Raw genomic sequence first — 18968 nt, 5'->3', positions numbered from 1 at the left:
GTAATTACATAAATCATTTCACTTCGAAATTTACGACGAACCCAGAAAAAAAATATTTGTGGGGCAAAATTGGAAAAAAAAAACATTTTGTAAATTTTGGGGGCTTCCAATTCTACACAGTGCACTTCGGTAAAAATGACACCATATGTTTATTCTGTAGGTCCATATGGTTACAATGATACCCAATTTATACAGTTTTTATTTTATTTTACTACTTTAAAAAAAATTATAATTACATGCACTAAAATTAGTATGTTTAAAATTGTCCTCTTCTGACCCCTATAACTTTTTATTTTTCCGAATACGGGGTGGTATGAGGGCTCATTTTTTGTGCCAAGATCAAAAGTTTTCATCAGCACCATTTTTGTTTTGATGAGACTTTTTGATCGGTTTTTATGCATTTTTTTAAAGCATACAAAGGGACCAAAATATGCAATTTTGGACTTTGGTATTTTTTTTACGTATAAGCCATTGACTGTGCTGTTATATTACATTTTTATAGTTCTGACATTTATGCACACGGCGATACCACAAGTGTTTATTTTTATTATGTTTTTATATTTTTATATGGAATTTAGGAAAAGGGGGGTGTTTTAAAATTAGGAAGGGGTTAATTTTTTTAAATCTTTTTTTTGGTTTTTTTTTCACTTTATTAGTCCCCTTAGGGGACTTTTAGGAGGAATCATTAGATTCCTCATACAGATCAATGAGGTTCCATAGAACCCCATTGATCTGTGTGATCTGAGCTCCATTGATAAAGCCTGGTCCTGCCAGGCTTAATCAATGCAATAGACGAGACCAGCAAGGAAGCAGAGGTAAGCCCTCCGGCTACCTCTACAGTGGATCATCCCCGAGGGGGGGGGGGTGATGCGTCCCACTGGCCTACCACGGAGCATTTACAGGGTTCTTTAGACGCTGTTGTCAGCTTTGACAGCAGCGATCTAAAGGGTTAATAGCAGGCCAAAATGATCGCTGCATGATGGCTATTAACACTGGCCCTCAGCTACAAGAATCAGCTGAGGGCTTGCCGGTATGATGCGGGCTCGAGTCGGGAGCCCACACCGTACCCCGTTAACGGCACAAGGACGTGTATACACGTCCATGATTGTTAACCAGTTAAATAGATTTGAAAATTACATCTATATAAAAGTCTTGACCCTTCCAGTACTTATCATCTGCTGTATGCCCCAAGTGGAAGGTGTATAGTTATTTTCTGTCTGACCACAGTGCTCTCTGCTGACACCTCTATCCGTCTCAGGAACTGTCCAAAGAAAGAGCAAATCCCCATAGAAAACCTATCCTGCTCTGAATAGTTCCTGACACAGAGAGAGGAGTCAGGAAAGAGCACGGTGGTCAGGCAGAAAATAACTATACAACTTTCTCTGTAGCATACAGCAGCTGAAATGTACTGGAAGGATTACGATTTTTAAATAGAAGTTATTTACAAATCTGTTTAACTTTATGCCACCAGTTCATTAGAATTTTTTTCCCACCACAGTACCCCTATAAAACCAGGAAATGGATCTTCAAAGTGTTAACAGTAATTTGTGTGCCCTTCCTGCTTTTTAAGATCCTCAGAGTCCCCTCCAGGTGGCACAACTATTTCTCATTCATTCCATTACAGAGGACAGGACTAGAGATGGGCTGTTTGTCAGCAGTGCTCACACCTAGACTTCCTTCAACTTACTTCTCTGGCCAATCACAGGACAGCACCTCCTCCTCTCTATTAACCCATGACATAGTGATATCATAAAAGTGCACTGGATTGAACAGGCTGGCACTATGTTGGGGAAAGATTTATAGTACAGTATTATAATTTGCAAGGTACTATTTGAGAAAATAGGAATACAGCAACAGCATCACTGTAAGGAAGGAGTTAATTCACTGAAGAAGCCCTGGTCTAAGCAATGAACTGCGGCTGCTGCTAATGATGTTGATGATGAATGTAACAAGCTATATACAGGAGGGGGTGAAAAGGGATTACAGCAATGAAGGGGATTCATTACAAATGCAGGTCTAAACAATGAACTGATAATGATGACAAGCTACACAATGGACAGCTGCCCAAAACATTATGAGTGGACAGAGAAAGAAGGGAGGCACTGAGTTACCTTTCATGCATGGTGTGTATTCTCTGGAGGAGGCATACAGGCTCAACTTACTTGCACACAGCCTAGGATCCCTTTTGCACAAGCTGAGCCTCTCCCATTTCCTGTGCTGTTTTTTCTTGGTCTCCCTGCTGCTAGAGATGGAATTCCCCTAACAACAGGCAGACAAAAGCAATGTGTAAGGAAGTGAGACACATAGGCAGTCATTTACTAAGAGTGGAGTGTAGGTTTCTTTGTGGGTTTTAATTCCCTACAATTTATTTTCCATGGTATTTACTAAGGTTTCCCTACATTTTCTACTTTTCCCTACATTTTGCTTTTTTTTTTTTTTTTTACAAATGCTTTCATCTGTCTGGTTTTCCTCAGCTCAAATCCACCACATTTTATGTGGAAACCTAAATATGTAAATGTGTTGGGTTTTTGTGAAAATGTCGGGAACACGCCCCTTTTCAGAGACCACACCCCATTTTCCCGGTGGTCATGCCCCTTTTCGTGTTTTCTCAGCAAAGTCATTTTTAATAAATGAACTGATTTACAAATATGTTACAGATCTCAAAAGCTAGCACATGGAGGGAAGTTTTTTGAAACAACAGTTGCTATTTAAGTGTTATTTTGTTTAATGTACTAGTAAAAGACCCTCAGTAGTGTAAAATGATTGTTCCTATGACTAAACTTAATCCTGGACTATGGCATGATATCCTGTATATGGCCATTGTTTAATATACATAGTTAGTTACATAGTTAGTACGGTCGAAAAAAGACATATGTCCATCAAGTTCAACCAGGGAATTAAGGGGTAGGGGTGTGTACAGTAGCTGAACAGTAGCTGAACATTCCAGTGTTTTTCTCTTCCTAGTAGATACAAAAAAGTTTTCTGTCTGCTGCTGACCTACGACCTGAAATCATTATGCTTCAAAATTCCCTTAGATATGTGGTATCCAGAAAGACTGCTCTAGAGTTAAATATACAATAGAAATGTATGATGATCATGTTCATACCAGGTCATGTCTCCCAGGACTAGCACCTGATATTCCAGGATAGATATTCGAATTGATAAGGCAGGCCTCCTAGTACAGATCCACTTATAGCTTGCCTAATCACAATGTAAATACTTATAGAAGCAGTAATGGAGGCAGGGTTCATGTTATTGCTCAACTTCTATATGCATGCTCACATGCAACCAGAGGAAGATGTAGACACAGTAGTGCCATTACCACTGCCTATAGCTGATGCTAGTGTTTACATATGCCATAGTCCTACAGCATCACCTACAGATATTGAGTAGGAAAAATAATTAGTAAAGGCATTCCATTAGAAAACGGCAGACATTTTTTTGCTATTGAGATTCCTTAGAGTTTTATCACACTTTACACAACCTCATTTAAATATGTTCCAGGTATTGTATCAGTAATTTAGTGTAACAATAATACTTATCACAATATACATAAATCCTGTTCTTCCCGATGCCCTCAGTCTGACTTCCCATTTGGATAGTTCCTTTTAACAGTACTAGTGGGAGGAATGTCTGTAACAGCAAGTTTCTTCATAAGTACAGTATAGTGCGAGCTACAGTCTACATTTGTTAGGTAGCCTTTCCCATCACACAATAAGGTATGACTATAAAGCATCTGTTCCTAAAATTATTTTATTTATATAGTAAATCACCGTAATAGTTTTCATTATAGAGTTATACATCTAGGACATGCTGCTTGGGGAAATATCTAGGTAAGGTTTTAAGCGCACTGTACTACACTTACCGAAGGGCACAAGAACTAGCTGCATAAATTCAAGAATTTTTGTGGATTACATTACTGTATGCAAACATACATATCATTTTCATTGTCCTAGTACTGAAATAGAGGTAAGAAGTAATCGGGGTAAAGTCTTTTCCAGGTTTTGTCTCAAGTGGTTAAAAATGATCAAGCTAAGAAGCCTGAAGACAAACAGAATATTGTGCTTTCCCACTTCATATGATAGAATAGGACACTTACTTAACACCTGCTGCTGCTGAACCTAAGCATCTTAAAGCTCCTCATCTAATCTCTCCCTCTAAGTGCCACATAACCTGACCTATTAATATTGATCATGGGCCTATTCTTACTGTGTTTTAGTGAGAATGTGATTAAAAACATGTACCAATATGCCATAGACTTACAAAGTCAGCTGTAAACGTAACAGTATGATTGGATTACAAAATAGTAGAGGCACCAGTACCTGCACACAAGGTACTTAAGAGGACCATAAGGGAAGATTAAGGATTTCCTCATGACAAGTAAATGTTCTCAGTACATTCTATTCTATTCTTGTCTTTCAGAAATAGACCAAGGGAGCTGCGGGGATCCAGGAATTCCAGCATTCGGAACGAGAGAAGGTTCAAGATTCCGACATGGAGACACTTTGGTATTCCGGTGCCAGCCAGCATTTGAGCTGGTTGGACAGTCGACAATCACATGCCAAAAGAACAGCCAGTGGTCTGCCAGAAAACCTAGTTGTGTGTGTAAGTGAGGAGAGAAGTCTGTGTGTGTGTAAAACCAGGCCAGCCAGACAGCAATGGGTGCCACGCACCCACTCATCTTCCCACCCTCCCCTACCCCCCCAAGGCAATAAGGACTCAGAGTGCCATGCAAATGAAAATACTAATCGCATGCTAATAACATTCATATTCCATTTTCAGCAGTAATTTAAGCCGCTCAACGAGGGAGAGGTGCAGCTGGAGTTACTGCCTCTCTAGGAGAACCTTATTTTTTATCATGAAATATTCATGTTTTAATTTAGAGGAAGAGAATTTCAGCAATCAGGCAGTTTTTTTAAATGTACCTTGTACTGCATCTTTAGTTGGATTAACTCTGTCAATGATGGATCTGGTGTTGATGGAGACCTCTCTAGGGCTCTTTCTAAACAGAGCTTGTCAAGAACATAGGGTAGACAGCCCATAGCTATTTGTCAGAGTTGCAAGTTTAGAGTCATAGTTGTTTGTATTAAAGAATGGATGTATAGTTTAACCCTTCCTGTGTCTTGTTCAGTCTAGCTACCAGAAGCCAGTGGTACTGCATTGTCTAGCCGGGATGTGTTGTTGTATAAAACAGTCAGAGATTGCTTATGTAATATCCCAACATAAAGTCTCTGATGTGGAGTCTAGGCTATTTTGTTATGGACCTAAATAATATTACAGTATGGTTATATAGGCCACTCAAAATTCTCTGGACTCTAAAGTAACATCAATTTGGTACAGGTCATCAAAGATCATGATGTACAGTAGACAAGATTATAGTAGTCAACCCTTTACATTAGGGAGATGCCATATACAGTTTAACAACATCATAGGACAATGAACCTGATATAGCATGGGCTGGTACTACAATATGCACACCTGGCTCTGGTAGAATTTAAGGAAAGCCAAAAATAGGTCATCTATAGCACTACCAGCCACAAACTCTCCGTAACAGTAACAATCACTGTGCTCCCCAACAGGTATACACTTTTTTCTCAATAGGGGGAAGTAAAATGGTCTGCCATTATTTAACAAATGGTTAACCAATGCAAACACCTACACCAGCTTTGCATGAAATTCCTTTCCTTTGAATATTTATAAAATCTAAGTATCCTTGGATAATGTCTATATACATTGACCTCATTTCCTGCTATCCATAAAATACTATAAAAAGCTGGGTATGCAAAGACAGATGGTTGCCAGAATATTCAGTAGCAAATACGACAGCCAAGATGATCGTATTTTGAATAAATTAGAATACCGATGTAGCAAAATTTAGCTTGACATTTCACGTGTTACATACCATGATACAGCAAAAATTTTACTTGACATTTTCAATGGTACGGGTTGTGTTAAATGTCAATTTAAAGTTTGCTGAATCATGTTATGCAATGAGTCAAATGTCAAGTTACATCTGAATTTGTTTTTGAGACAATGTGAGATAAAAAAAAAATTTAATAAAAAACACATACCCCTACTTCTTAGAAGACTGCAAAACTTGGTAGAGAAGTCACTGATACAATGCACAAAGTTACTTTACAGTTGTGTGTAGTTCTTCATTTGCCCGTCCACTTGTGAATTAGGGTTGCTCTACATCTTGTCAAGTATATTGTATTCACTTCTGAAACCTGCACACAAGACACTTTTTAAGTACCATGGCCTCTATCTACATATGAGTATTTTTTATAAATAATTAAATATGGAATGTGGCCAGGATGAAATTTATATATTCCAAATTTGTTTCAATTCTGGTATGAAAAAGGAAGGTCACATCTCTATCACATTTGGAGGTACCCATAGATGGCTGTATCTGGACATATCCCAAGGTCAGTAACAGGGGTTGTCTCACAACTCTTCCCCATCTGTCCTTAAAGTAATCCCACTCTGTGAGCCAGAATGGTGTCATTCTATAAGTGCACCTCCCATTCTGGTGAACTTAGGTTGTCCTTATAGTACACTTACAGTACATAGAAAGCCCTTCAATTATATGACCCCAACATAATGCCTATATGCCACTGGCTTCCCCCAGCAAAATTAGTTATTTGCTGGAGATGCCAGGAGCTATCTGTATAAAAAAGCAAAAGTCAAAACCCCTTAAGAAGAGATATGATTGAGACATCACTTTTATTCTTGGCCGTGTCTCTACCACTATAATTACTTAATTGAAGAAACGTAAAGGGGTATTCTTACAGTCAAAAGTTATTCCCTATCAACAAGATAGCAAATACATAGCGGAATGGCAGGGGCCTGACAATCTCTGGACTTACGTTAAGGAGTCTTAAAGGGCTACTCCAGCGCTAAGACATCTTATCTCCTATCCAAAGGATAGGGGATAAGATGCCTGATCGCGGAGGTTCCCTCCGCTGGGGACCCCCGTGATCTTCCACGCCGCACCCTGTTAGAATCAGTCCCTGGAGCGTGTTTGCTCCGGGTCTGATTACTGGCAATCACGGGGACGGAGCATAGTGACGTCACAACTCTGCCCCCGTGAGACATCACGCTCTGCCCCCTCAATGCAAGCCTATGGGAGGGGGGCGTGACAGCTGCCACACCCCTCCAATAGACTTGCATTGAGGGGGCGGATCGTGACGTCACACGGGGCGGAGCCGTGACGTCACTATGCTCCGTCATCGTGGTCAAGATGGACTCAGCCTGAGGACCTCCAGCGGTTCCGGAAGCCGCTAAAGTTGGGTGCTGCATGGTAGATCCCCGGGATCCCCAGTGGTGGGACCCCCGCGATCTGACATCTTATGCCCTATCCTTTGGATAGGGGATAAGATGTCTAGGGGCGGAGTACTCCTTTAAATGCAATACCAGATATAACCTATTGACAAGGGTGGTACTATTTCTTGAAAACAACTTTTTTTTATTAATCTCATAACCGTGTTTGGATGTTACACTCATCGCAAGGATGATCTGACCGTAAAGGGGTATTTTTACAGTCAAAAGGCATCCTCCATCCACAATTATGGAACATTTTCCTCTTAATAAATTGTTTAACCAGTGTTCCATTCATTCTCCATGGGTCTTTGAAATATTGCCCAGCACTGAGAGCAGAAGAAAAAATCTCACTTCTGCTCCATTCATTTTGGAAACAATTGTCCTCTGTACTGAAAATTGATGAGGGTCCCATCTTATTTGCAAGCCACAGGATAGGGGATAAGTGTCTGATAGCAAGGGATCCAACTGCTGGGACCCCTGCAATGTCCTGTATAGTGATGTCATGAACATAACATTTTCGGTTCGCGAACTTCCGCAAATGTTCGCGAACCGGCCAACCGGGCAAACCGCCATTGACTTCAATAGGCAGGCAAATTTTAAAACCCACAGGGACTCTTTCTGGCCACAATAGTGATTTAAAAGTTGTTTCAAGTGGACTAATATCTGGACTGTGGCGTGCCGGAGGGGGATCCATGGCAAAACTCCCATGGAAAATTACATAGTTGATGCAGAGTCTGGTTTTAATCCATAAAGGGCATAAATCACCCAACATTCCTAAATTCTTTGGAATAACATGCTTTAGCCCCCTTTATGCAGCACATAGAGCCCCCCTTTAGGCATCACATAGTTAGATCCCCCCTTGAGGTAGCACATAGATTCCCCCATATTAGGCAAAACTTAGTTAGAGCCCCCTTTAGGCAGCACATAGGTAGAGCCTCCCTTTAAGCAGCACATAGAGCCCCCTTTAGGCAGCACATAGTTAGATCCCCCTTTAGGCAGCACATAGATTCCCCCATGTTAGGCAGCACATAGTTAGAGCCCCCTTAAGGCAGCACATAGAGCCCCCCTTTAGGCAGCACATAGATTCCCCCATATTAGGTGGCACATAGATTCCTCCATATTTGGCAGTACATAGTTAGTGCCCCCCTTTAGGCAGCACTGGTTTTATTTCACAGCCAAAAAAGGTATTATTTTTATTTTTATTTGAACAACTGTCACACCAAATGTGATTTGCACTAGTGTGACAATGAGCAAAAAAGGTTGCCAGCGGAGTTACCCTTTTAAGCAGAGGTCCCCAACCAGGGTGCCTCCAGCAGTTGCAAGACACACGGACTGAACTTATAGCACTTTTAATACTGTAGTTAGTTGCTTGAAGGAAATGAAGTTTTACACCGGAGTACCCCATTTAACCAGCGGCTCCCTCCCAACCAGGGTGCCTCCAGCTGTTGCAAGACACACGGACTGAACTTATAGTCCTTTTAATACTGTAGTTAGTTGCTTGAAGGAAATTAAGTTTTACACTGGAGTACCCCTTTTAACCAGTGGTTCCCTCCCAACCAGGGTGCCTCCAGCTGTTGCAAGACACATGGACTGATATTTGAGCCCTAAAAAGGGCTTTTTTGGGTGCTGTCATTAAAGCAGATGTTAGACTAGTGCTTTAGGAGTAAAGTGGACCCTGAATACACCACCTAGCAGCAACCTAGCTATCGCTCTCCCTATACAGCAGGAGCAGCTTCTCTGACCCTCCACTTTCTAAGCCTGCAGCATGCTGAATGAAGGTAAAATGGCGTCCGTGCAGGAGGTAGGAGGGTCTGGAAGGGAGGGACTGCTGCTGATTGGCTGTAATGTGTCTGCTGACTCTGACTCACAGGGTCAAAGTTTACCGCAATGTTAAAGTATAGGGGGCGAATCAAACGCGAACATGCTAAGTTCGCCGGGAACTGTTTGCTGGCGAACAATTCATGACATCTCTAGTCCTGTATGGGGACCCTGGCTATTTACGGCTCTTTGGCACACTCTGGTCCCCACCTTCTTGGATGGAGGCAAATGTCAACCTGCTCAGTTAATTATCATCTGTGGTGGGAAATCTCTGCTGCTGCTGATTGGCTGACAGGGTTGTCACTTGTGTCCATCCAGAAAGGTAAGGGCCGGAGCGCGCAGAGGACATGTAGGTAGCCAGGTCCCCGTACAGGAGCTTACAAGGGGTCCCTGATGTTGTACTCCTGCGATCCAACACGTATGCCCTATCCTGTGGATAGGGGATAAGAGTCTAAAACGTTCAGTTGCCTGGACTGCCCCCTTGCCTGAACTACACTATTTCTATGAATGTTCATTACATGAGTGAAACCACTAGGATATAGTGGGTACTGAGGGACTTAGTAGCTAAGATGACCTATATTTACTTAGGGGTAAGTTGCAGTCTGTGATTACTGTACTGTAAAGAAGTGTTAATGGTAGTGGTGGGAATTGAATGTAGATTGTTGGGAGATCAAAGAATAGTAGAGACCAAAATGATCATAAGCTTCTCATGTCTAAGTAGTGTTCAAGGTAATTGTGATTGGGTGGGGCCCAGGGGTGTTACTATAGTGGGTAAAGAGCCTGTAGTACAACTTGGCTCCTGAAAATTATAAGGGGGGCCATAATGTCCTTCTGCCCTTTGTGCTGAAACCACTACTATAGACAGGACATAAAGATGGAGGGAGCCTTCTGATGATTTAGCATTGGAGCCCAGGAGTTTTATGTGATGTCTTAGATGGAGTCTCATTACAACTTTGGTTATGGGTCCCCATGGTTACTTGTCATCCCCTGTCTGTATAATGATTGTTATGGACTAAAAGTTATATATATATATATATATATATATATATATATATATATATATATATACAAGTTGGTAAAATGTGAAAAAATCAAGTACATTTCGTCTTATTTCTGAAGAATATGAAGATAAAGTCATGGCCGTAAATGTTGGCACCCCTGAAATGTTTCAAGCAAATGAAGTATTTCTCACAGAAAAGGATTGCAGTAACACATGTTTTGCTATACACACGTTTATTCCCTTTGTATGTATTGGAACTAAACCAAAAAAGGGAGGAAAAAAAAGCAAATTGGACATAGTGTCACACCAATCTCCAAAAATGGTCTGGACAAAATTATTAGCACACTTTCAAAAGAGTGGCAAAATAAGATTGTTTCAAGCATGTGATGCTCTTTTTGGTTCTAGGGACTTGAGAACCAAAATTGAGGAAAAATATCAACAATTTACAGATACAAGTCCATCTCCAGAGATCTAGATTTGCCGTTGTTCACAGTGCATAACATTATCAAGAAATTTGCAACCCATGGCACTGTAGCTAATCTCCCTGGGTGTGGACGGAAGAGAAGAATTGATGAAAGGTGTCAACGCAGGATAGTCCGAATGGTGGATAAGCAGCCCCAGACAGGTTCCAAAGATATTCAAGCTGTCCTGCAGGCTAAGAGAGCATCAGTGTCAGCGTGATCTATCTGTCAACATTTAAATGAAATGAAACACTATGGAAGGGGAACCAGGAGGACCTCGCTGCTGACACAGAGACGTAAAAAAGCAAGAATAAATTTTGCCAAAATGAACATGAGTAAGCCAAAATCCTTCTGGGAAAATATCTTGTGGACAAATGAGACCAAGATAGAGCTTTATGGTAAAGCACATAATTCTACTGTTTTCCGAAAACGGAATGAGGCCTACAAAGAAAAGAACACAGTACCTACAGTGAAATATGTTGGAGGTTTAATGATTTTTTTTTTTTTTACTGCCCCTGGCACTGGGTGCCTTGAATGTGTGTAAGGCATAATGAAATCCAAAGATTAACAATGGATTTTGGGCCGCACTGTACAGCCCAGTGTCAGAAAGGTAGGTTGGCATCCAAGATCTTGGGTCTTCCAGCAGGACAATGGCCCCAAACATAGTTCAAAACACACCCAGAAATGGATGGCAAAAAGCGCTGGAGAGTTCTGAAGTGGCCAGCAATGAGTCCAGATCTAAATCCCATTGAACACCTGTGGAGAGATGTTAAAAGTGATGTTTGGAAAAGACACCCTTCCAATAAGAGAGACCTGGAGCAGTTTGCAAAGCAAGAGTGGTCCAACATTCCGGCTGAGAGGTGTAAGAAGCTTATTGATGGTTATAGGAAGTGACTGATTTCAGTTATTTTTTCCAAAGGGTGTGCAACCAAATATTAAGTTAAGGGTGCCAATAATTTTGTCCAGACCATTTTTGGAGTTTGGTGTGACATTATGTCCAATTTGCTTTTTTTCCTCCCTTTTTTGGCTTAGTTCCAATACACACAAAGGGAATAAACATGTGTATAGCAAAACATGTGTTACTGCAATCCTATTCTGTGAGAAATATTTCATATTCTTGAAAAATTTCAGGGATGCCAACATTTACGGCCACGACTGTATGTTTCATTTTATTTTTGGTAAATTACTAAAGAAGCATATAATTAAAACATGACAACATCAGCCTGACAATCTTTTTATATAGAGTTTACAGTCATAGAGGCTGTGAAGAGTGGATACGTTATTAGGCTCCTTTTATGAGTTTGTTGACTATTTTTTTCACCCTGGTTTAGTTACACATTAAATGGTCTTTCGGTTTACATCACGCTGAGATTAGACAATTCTGACTTCCTTAGGGAGAACTCAGGGCTTGCTGTATGTATTAAGTATAGTTATTTACTTTTTTCTTTTCACCTCTACAAAATATTTCCGGGGATTAATGTTTACCAAGAGTTTGGAAACATTAAAAAGGCGAGCAATTACCTTGACATATCACAAGATAGCAAAATATTGTCTACAAGTATGTGAAAAGAGGATTTGAGAAAGTGACTTGGGAAATATAGTTTATTATAGCAGTATTCATTTTTTATGTTTTCAGCAGGACAGGCAGACAGGCAGCAGATACCGTAAGCTATTGCAGACAGTTGGTTGGCTAAATTATCAACCACTGACTTTGTAGCTAAAGGCACACAAATCAGATCTAGTCCAGATGTCATTACAATTTAAGATTCATTAAAATCCAAACTTATTGTGACTCTTTTGGATGATTTACTCATACAGGGGAAAGCGCTTCCCTTGTACACTAAGTCACCTGGAGGTAAGTGGCAGTGTTGTATGTATCTCAGCTAATATTTGCTATATTCAACCAGGTAGACAAATGTATACTGCCACTCAGTGTACTGTACAGGAACAGAGACTCGTGGCTTTGACAGGAGTCCCTGTTCCTGTACATACTTTTAGTGGGAATTCACAAGGCAGTCAGAGCACTTTCTATTCTGAATTGGGATCTAAATCCTAAACAATTGATAGATTCACCAAATCGGAGCCAAAACAAATCCTTGTTAGATTCTCTAATTAGAGAACATTGAAGCACATGGTCTCCATTACAGGAAAGCGTGTGATATGGTGGCCTGTTAGGATTTGTACTTAAGGGCTTAGGGCCTTCAAGTCACTAGCTGAATTCTGTACAGTACCTCATTGGCTGCTTAGTAGGTGAAGAAAGGTCAAATGTTTATTGATCCACTCTTGCGGTGAAACATTGTCTTGTCTATTGGTGTCCTTAATTGTAATGGAACTAATAATGAATAAGTCTTGTAGTAGATCATTAGACAAGCAGCAAAGAGGAGAACAGACGTCTAATTCTGCTCCTCTCCAGCTTCAAGTCGTTCCATGGGTTAAGTGCCTTGAGCTCATGATCACAAATAAGAGAGATGAGTTCTGTTAAATATATAGATATATATATGTATATATAGATTGTCTAGTCGTAATTATATACTATCAGCAAAGCTAATGAGAAGGATTGCAGTCTGATGTGAAAATTATCCGTTATTATCCATCTACATCTCTAAGGAAGTGCATGTCTGTGTGTGTTTGTTTTGCTGGGTAATGCGAAAAAAAATGTAAAGTAAAAAAAAAAAAACTTACGTTAATTAGCATAATATGTCTACAGATAAAGAGGTCGGGGAGATCTGATGAAATAGAATGTATTCCTTCATGAAAAGCTAAAAATAATAATAATAATCTGTATTATAGTTCAATAAGGAATCACAATACTGGAGAGCTTAAGGTTTCTTGGTTTAATCTATTCTGAAAGGTTGTCTGGTATAAGCAATGCCTGCAGGGGAGATGAGCATTCACATCGCAGTGACAGCTAGTTCCAATGGGACCCCAGTAGGATCCCTCATGATCCGTTTTACACCAAGGGACCCTAAACTGGATACACAGTGGCCGTAGCTAGACAGATTCTTTAACATTTTAGTACAAATAGTTCATCTATTCTTGTTACATCCATAAGTGACCTGATACCAGGTTTTGCCCTTCTACAGAAGTCACACAATGTAGTACTGTATGTGATAATGCTTTTGGAACCACTGAATTGAAACAATACCATGGACATATTTCCTCATGCACAGTTATTATAAGTTTGTTCTAAACAGTTTTTAGTAGTAATTCAGAAGAGATTTTGGCAAATCATATGTCTTTAACAAAAATCAATTAAAAAGAATTGGGAGATGAACTGGAATCCACCATGGCAGATGCACTAAACTATTTGCATGTGTTGAGCACATGAGAGCACATTAGGCTCTAGGAGAAATCAACCTAGACTCCCTGTGCACTTTAGGCCTCTGGCGGTTGCTCCCATTGCCCCTTCAAACGGTCCTGACACAACAAATATACGTGATGGACTTTCAGTAGCTGATCCTGGCTTATGAGATGTGGCATAGAGATTGTGCTCTGCTTTCTATGCAGAATGCTGCCTGGAACTTATACATACTGCCGGATGCCAGTTTGATTTCTCTACAGACCATTCCAGCAATTTGTCATTCTGTTCCCCATCGTGACCAGTCCCTAAATAACACAAAATATAGTCCTTTAGGACAATGTAAACATGTAGAAGTTGCTGTTTGGCATGTCTTTTAATCTCAGAATGTTATTTTCATAAGACTTTGTTGAGTCAAATATTATGCCTTGAAGGCAATAAGCCATCTTCAGCTTCAGAGTTCAGATTCACTGTTGTCAATACCATCTACACAAGTTTTGTCATCTGCATACATTTTGTCATCTGCATGGTATATACGTTTTATCATCACTATAGCTATGAATGGTTCTGTTTCCATTCCAATCTTTCACTTGTCCCAAAGCACCATAACATTTTGACTTGAAATAACCAAAGAAAAGTTGAAAAAAGATAGAAGACGTACAACAGACATGTAACTCACACAAAAATAGTTTTGTATAGTAGACCTAAAGGTACATACAGTAGGCACCATCTTACCTTATGGTTTCTCTAACTATTGTAGTATTCACATTGCATTCGACTATGGTATTCTATTCTTGTTCAGCCATTTATTGTTTTAGGTTTTTAACACATTTGGATAAGATTATAACGGAAAGGGACAATATTCATGATTTTTTTTGTTTTTCTGTGGAGCACCATTCCATGCATTCTTTTGTAGAGAACGGAAGAGATGACAGAAGAGGGCATAACCTCATAACTAACAACACTATGTGCATTCTCTTTATGTGCATAGTGATTTTCCTTAGTGAGATTTATAAGCGCTGTTTTCCCATACTGTAGCTTGAGGAACAGCTATCTGGTTTCCAAGCAGATTGCATATCCAAGAGGCTGCCAAAATCCTGATTTGCGTTCAAGATATTTTAGCCTGAATCCCATTATCTAGAAATATCTGCAAAACCAAAAGATAAGAAAAGTAAATAAGATATCTTGTTCAGTGACAAAGCCATTGATCCCCATATGACTTTGATTTTAAGTGTGTCAGACCATTAGCAAGATAAATGGAAGTATGGGTAACAGTAAGTGTAAATATGGCCATATATATATATATATATATATATATTGGGATAATAAGTCTATCAAGGCTAAGGCTTTATTTATATTTGGGTTTAAGAGTCTCTGTCACATATCCTGTCATACCTGATGATATATATTGTGCCACCACAATGTATTGTCTTACAAGAGATTCAAATATTGTAGCTTCCTTTATGAGCAGAAGCCAAAACATAAGTATGAACACAGCCCAATAAATTTCAACTTACCAGATACACAAAATGATCATTGTCGTCAACCATTGTCTTCTTGCTGTAACATTTATCATTATATGTTTTCAATGGTATTTACTGTAATCCAGCCACCTAGTAGTGGTATTTAGAGATGATAATGTTAAAGGGGTACTCCGGTGCTTACACATCTTATCCCCTATCCAAAGGATAGGGGATAAGATGCCTGATCGCGGGAGTCCCGCAGCTGGGGACGCCCGTGATCATGCGCGCGGCACCCCATTTGTATTCAGTCCCCGGAGCGTGTTCGCTCCGGGTCTGATTATGGTCGACCGCAGGGCCGGCGGCGTGCAGACGCCTCTGCCCCCGTGTGAGGTCACGCTCCGCCCCTCAATGCAAGCCTATGGGAGGGGGCGTGATAGCTTTGGATAGGGGAAAAGATGTGTAAGCACCGGAGTACCCCTTTAACTGTCTTACTTACATGACTTGGATGTACAGAAAGTGGTGTGTGTGTCCACATTACATGAATCAGATGTGTGTCAGAAGAGTTGTAAATCACATCCTGAGTCTCGTATTATTTGCAAGCTTAAAGGTTTTATTGTTTATTAATTGAGATGTGGATTGAGATACATTTAGAAACAGGTTTGGATTAATGCTAGCCAAGGCATGGCAACAAGTATTGAAATATTGGAGAAACAAAGAAACAAAGGAAAAAGACTTATATCCGTACCATTATACTATACAGAGGCGCAGCTTTAGGCCCGATGCAAAAATCTGCAACAGGACCCCATGTGCCAATTATGATACTGGTCTCTTATGGGGCAGATGTGCTTTGGGACCCCCTATCAAAACAGAGCCCTGGTGGGACCACCACCTCTGCACCCACTATAACTATGGCCCTGATAGTATACAATCAAACAAGGGAGTATAGAGCTACATAGTGCAGTTGAAAAAAGACATATGTCCATCAAATTCCTTTTCAAAGGGTACAACAATCCGGATCCAATTTTGGCATTAAGAATGTTAATTACAGTAACAGTTAAGAAAAAACATATTGTGAAAATATAGGACAAATGAGGGTGGAAGTGGAGGACAGGGTATAAGGAGTTGGGAACGGGTGTGCATGACCTGAGCTCTGGACTTCCTGGGTATAAATTGTAATTCTGGTAGCTAGCCAAGGGGTCAAGAGTTGATCAAATGCTGGGTGTGATCTCAGATTCCCATCTAGTGAACTCTTCCAGTATGAAAATGTTATATATATATATATATATATATACCCACCGTGCCATAGTTGGTGCAGAGGGTTATAGCCGTAATTATTAATATAATTAAACTTTAGCTTGGCCTCCACTTTAAGATGTGTTGCCAACGAGTGTTAAAAAGGATGTAAGACCTTTTTTGGGGATGCAAGTTCTACCAGCTATGGAGTCAATAAGACACTGGTCACACAAATACGAATAATAGAGGAATATTAATGGACAGTGGAATCAAAGCTGCAAGAAAGTGCCAACATCTAAGAATTAGAAAGATTTAAAACAAGAATGATGCCTCTCATAAGTGTCAGGACATTGGCCCAGGTCTATTATGTTTTCTTTTTTTGTTTTTTTGCCTCCAAATGTGGCAAAATTGCTGTGCATGGCAACTGAGACACATTCATTAAGCATAATTTGTAAAAAAGAATAGTAAAATTTACTGGCACATGGGCTTAGTATGGTTTAAAAGTGATCATGCTTTGATGTCATGCATGCCACAATTGCACTAAAAAACGTCCAACTAATAGTTGGTCTTAGACTTAGACCTAAAGGGTTACTCTGCTCCCCAGCGTTGAGTTCCATGTGTGCAGGCTTCCGTGTTCACGCCCGCCCCCTCGTGACATCACGGCCTGCCCCCTCAATGAAAGTCTATGGGAAGGGGGTGCGACGGCCGTCACGCCCCTCCCATAGACTTGCATTGAGGGGCGGGACTTGACGTCACATGACGGGGCTTGACATCACAAGGGGGCGGTCGTGAACAAGAAGCCCGCACACAGTGTTCAGAACTCAATGTTCCGGACGCTGGGTAGCGGAGTAACCCTTTAATAGTCTAAAGATGCAACAGATATACTGAACAGTCTGAGAGCATAATGAATGTGGTGCAGACTCTCTGGCCTAAGTTTTCACTGTTTAAGATTGAGAACCACATTTGTTGAGTATTTGTTAGCTAATAGTTCTATGTCACTTAAACTAGTATTTAATATGATAATCTGTGAAGCATACTAATTATTTGATAGAATAATATAGGGCACCACACATTTACTCCTGTAAGTAAACCAAGTCCCAAGCTGTTTTACTGTAAAACCCTGTTTTATAAAGACAGTATACTGAGCATATGCAAGTCAATAAATAATAAACCAGGCACAATGAAAAGCAAGGAGCGGAGACACAGCTGGTTCATATGTGACTCCCAACATGGAAACTCTATTACAAGGAACAGCTTTAAGAAGTCTGAAACTCCTGGGTCTTCATCACAAGGGTGTTTGTAACTAGGAAAGATTTCTCTAAACTATTCTGCCTTGTTAAGAATTAGTGATTTGACCCGCAGCTATTTATCTCATCACCTGATGTGCGCTGTGAGCTCACAGATAGAGGGCAAATTGTGAGTCATGGGCTAGGTAAGATTGCAGAAATAAAATGGAATACCATTTGGATGCCATCTTTCTAGACGTTAGGTTACTAAAATCTTTTAGGAGCGAGGGATGTGGCCTTTTTATCCAGCTGATCGGCCGTGGTGCTGGGAGTCAGATTCACAGTCATGAGATATTGACTATCTCTATTACATTTCAGGAAAAAAAAAAAACTTTTGTTAATCACTTATGTTGGATGGTTTAGCTTGTCTTTTTGTGATTAGATAGTCTGGTATTAATAGGCTGCCGGGCACTGCACATAAAATAGGGCTTTAGTGATAATAATTGTGGTTGGGCCCGAAGCTATAAAATGTTTTACAATGTGAGCCTTTGCCCCCTAATATTCACTCTGTTCTTTAACAATGTCATAATCTCTGTGATGATAAATTGACTTTTTGCAGATTTTAGCCTGTACTATGAGTTACTCAGTCTTCAAAGAGCCATCCACAGTATCTTGATCTCTGGTTGCTAAAAATTCACTTGGGATCTCATAGGTCTCTAGGAGCAGCTCCTCATTTTATCTGTACTATTGTTAACCATGTGAAATATGCAGTAAATCAGTTAATGTGGTCTAATACCTACTTGTGTTGAGCTAAAATCATACTCACTATCTCTACTGAAATGTTCGGGAGGCTCTCAGAAAGAGGGATGACCACCCAGACTCCTAGAAGTGTTTGGAACTTTCCAGGGCACTGCAAAAGCCTTCCGGAAACTCTGGAAAGCAGCGCTCCAAGAATACTTCCTGTGCATAGCACTAGAATGCTGCATCACAGACTTAGCATTGTTGTTAATACACACATCCAAAGGGGGTGGGGTGCGCGACTTTTTCTGCCCAATGTAGTCACACATTTACCCCTCTTACAGATGTGTCCTTCCTTAACTTGTCTCCAAACCCAACCTATCTAGAGATATATAATATGTCATATGTTAA

The 18968-nt window shown here is 40.3% G+C and overlaps 1 protein-coding gene across 2 annotated transcripts in view; it reads left to right on the top strand.

Moving 5' to 3' along the window:
- The window catches only part of CSMD2 (CUB and Sushi multiple domains 2), a 1018208-nt gene that overhangs the window by 754304 nt on the left and 244936 nt on the right, over positions 1–18968 (top strand). Inside the window, exon 13 of one of the 2 annotated variants that reach the window (XM_056557006.1) lies at positions 4423–4605. The exons of the other annotated variant lie outside the window; for it this stretch is intronic. Within the exon in view, the coding sequence (XP_056412981.1) occupies positions 4423–4605 (183 nt within the window). The remainder of the gene's footprint in view (positions 1–4422; positions 4606–18968) is intronic. 2 annotated transcript variants of the gene reach the window in all.

This window comes from Hyla sarda, chromosome 2 (assembly GCF_029499605.1).
Source record: "Hyla sarda isolate aHylSar1 chromosome 2, aHylSar1.hap1, whole genome shotgun sequence".
Classification (NCBI taxonomy): Eukaryota; Metazoa; Chordata; class Amphibia; order Anura; family Hylidae; genus Hyla; species Hyla sarda.
Note: the sequence above shows the minus strand (reverse complement) of the source record. Positions and strands in the feature narration are given on the sequence as shown.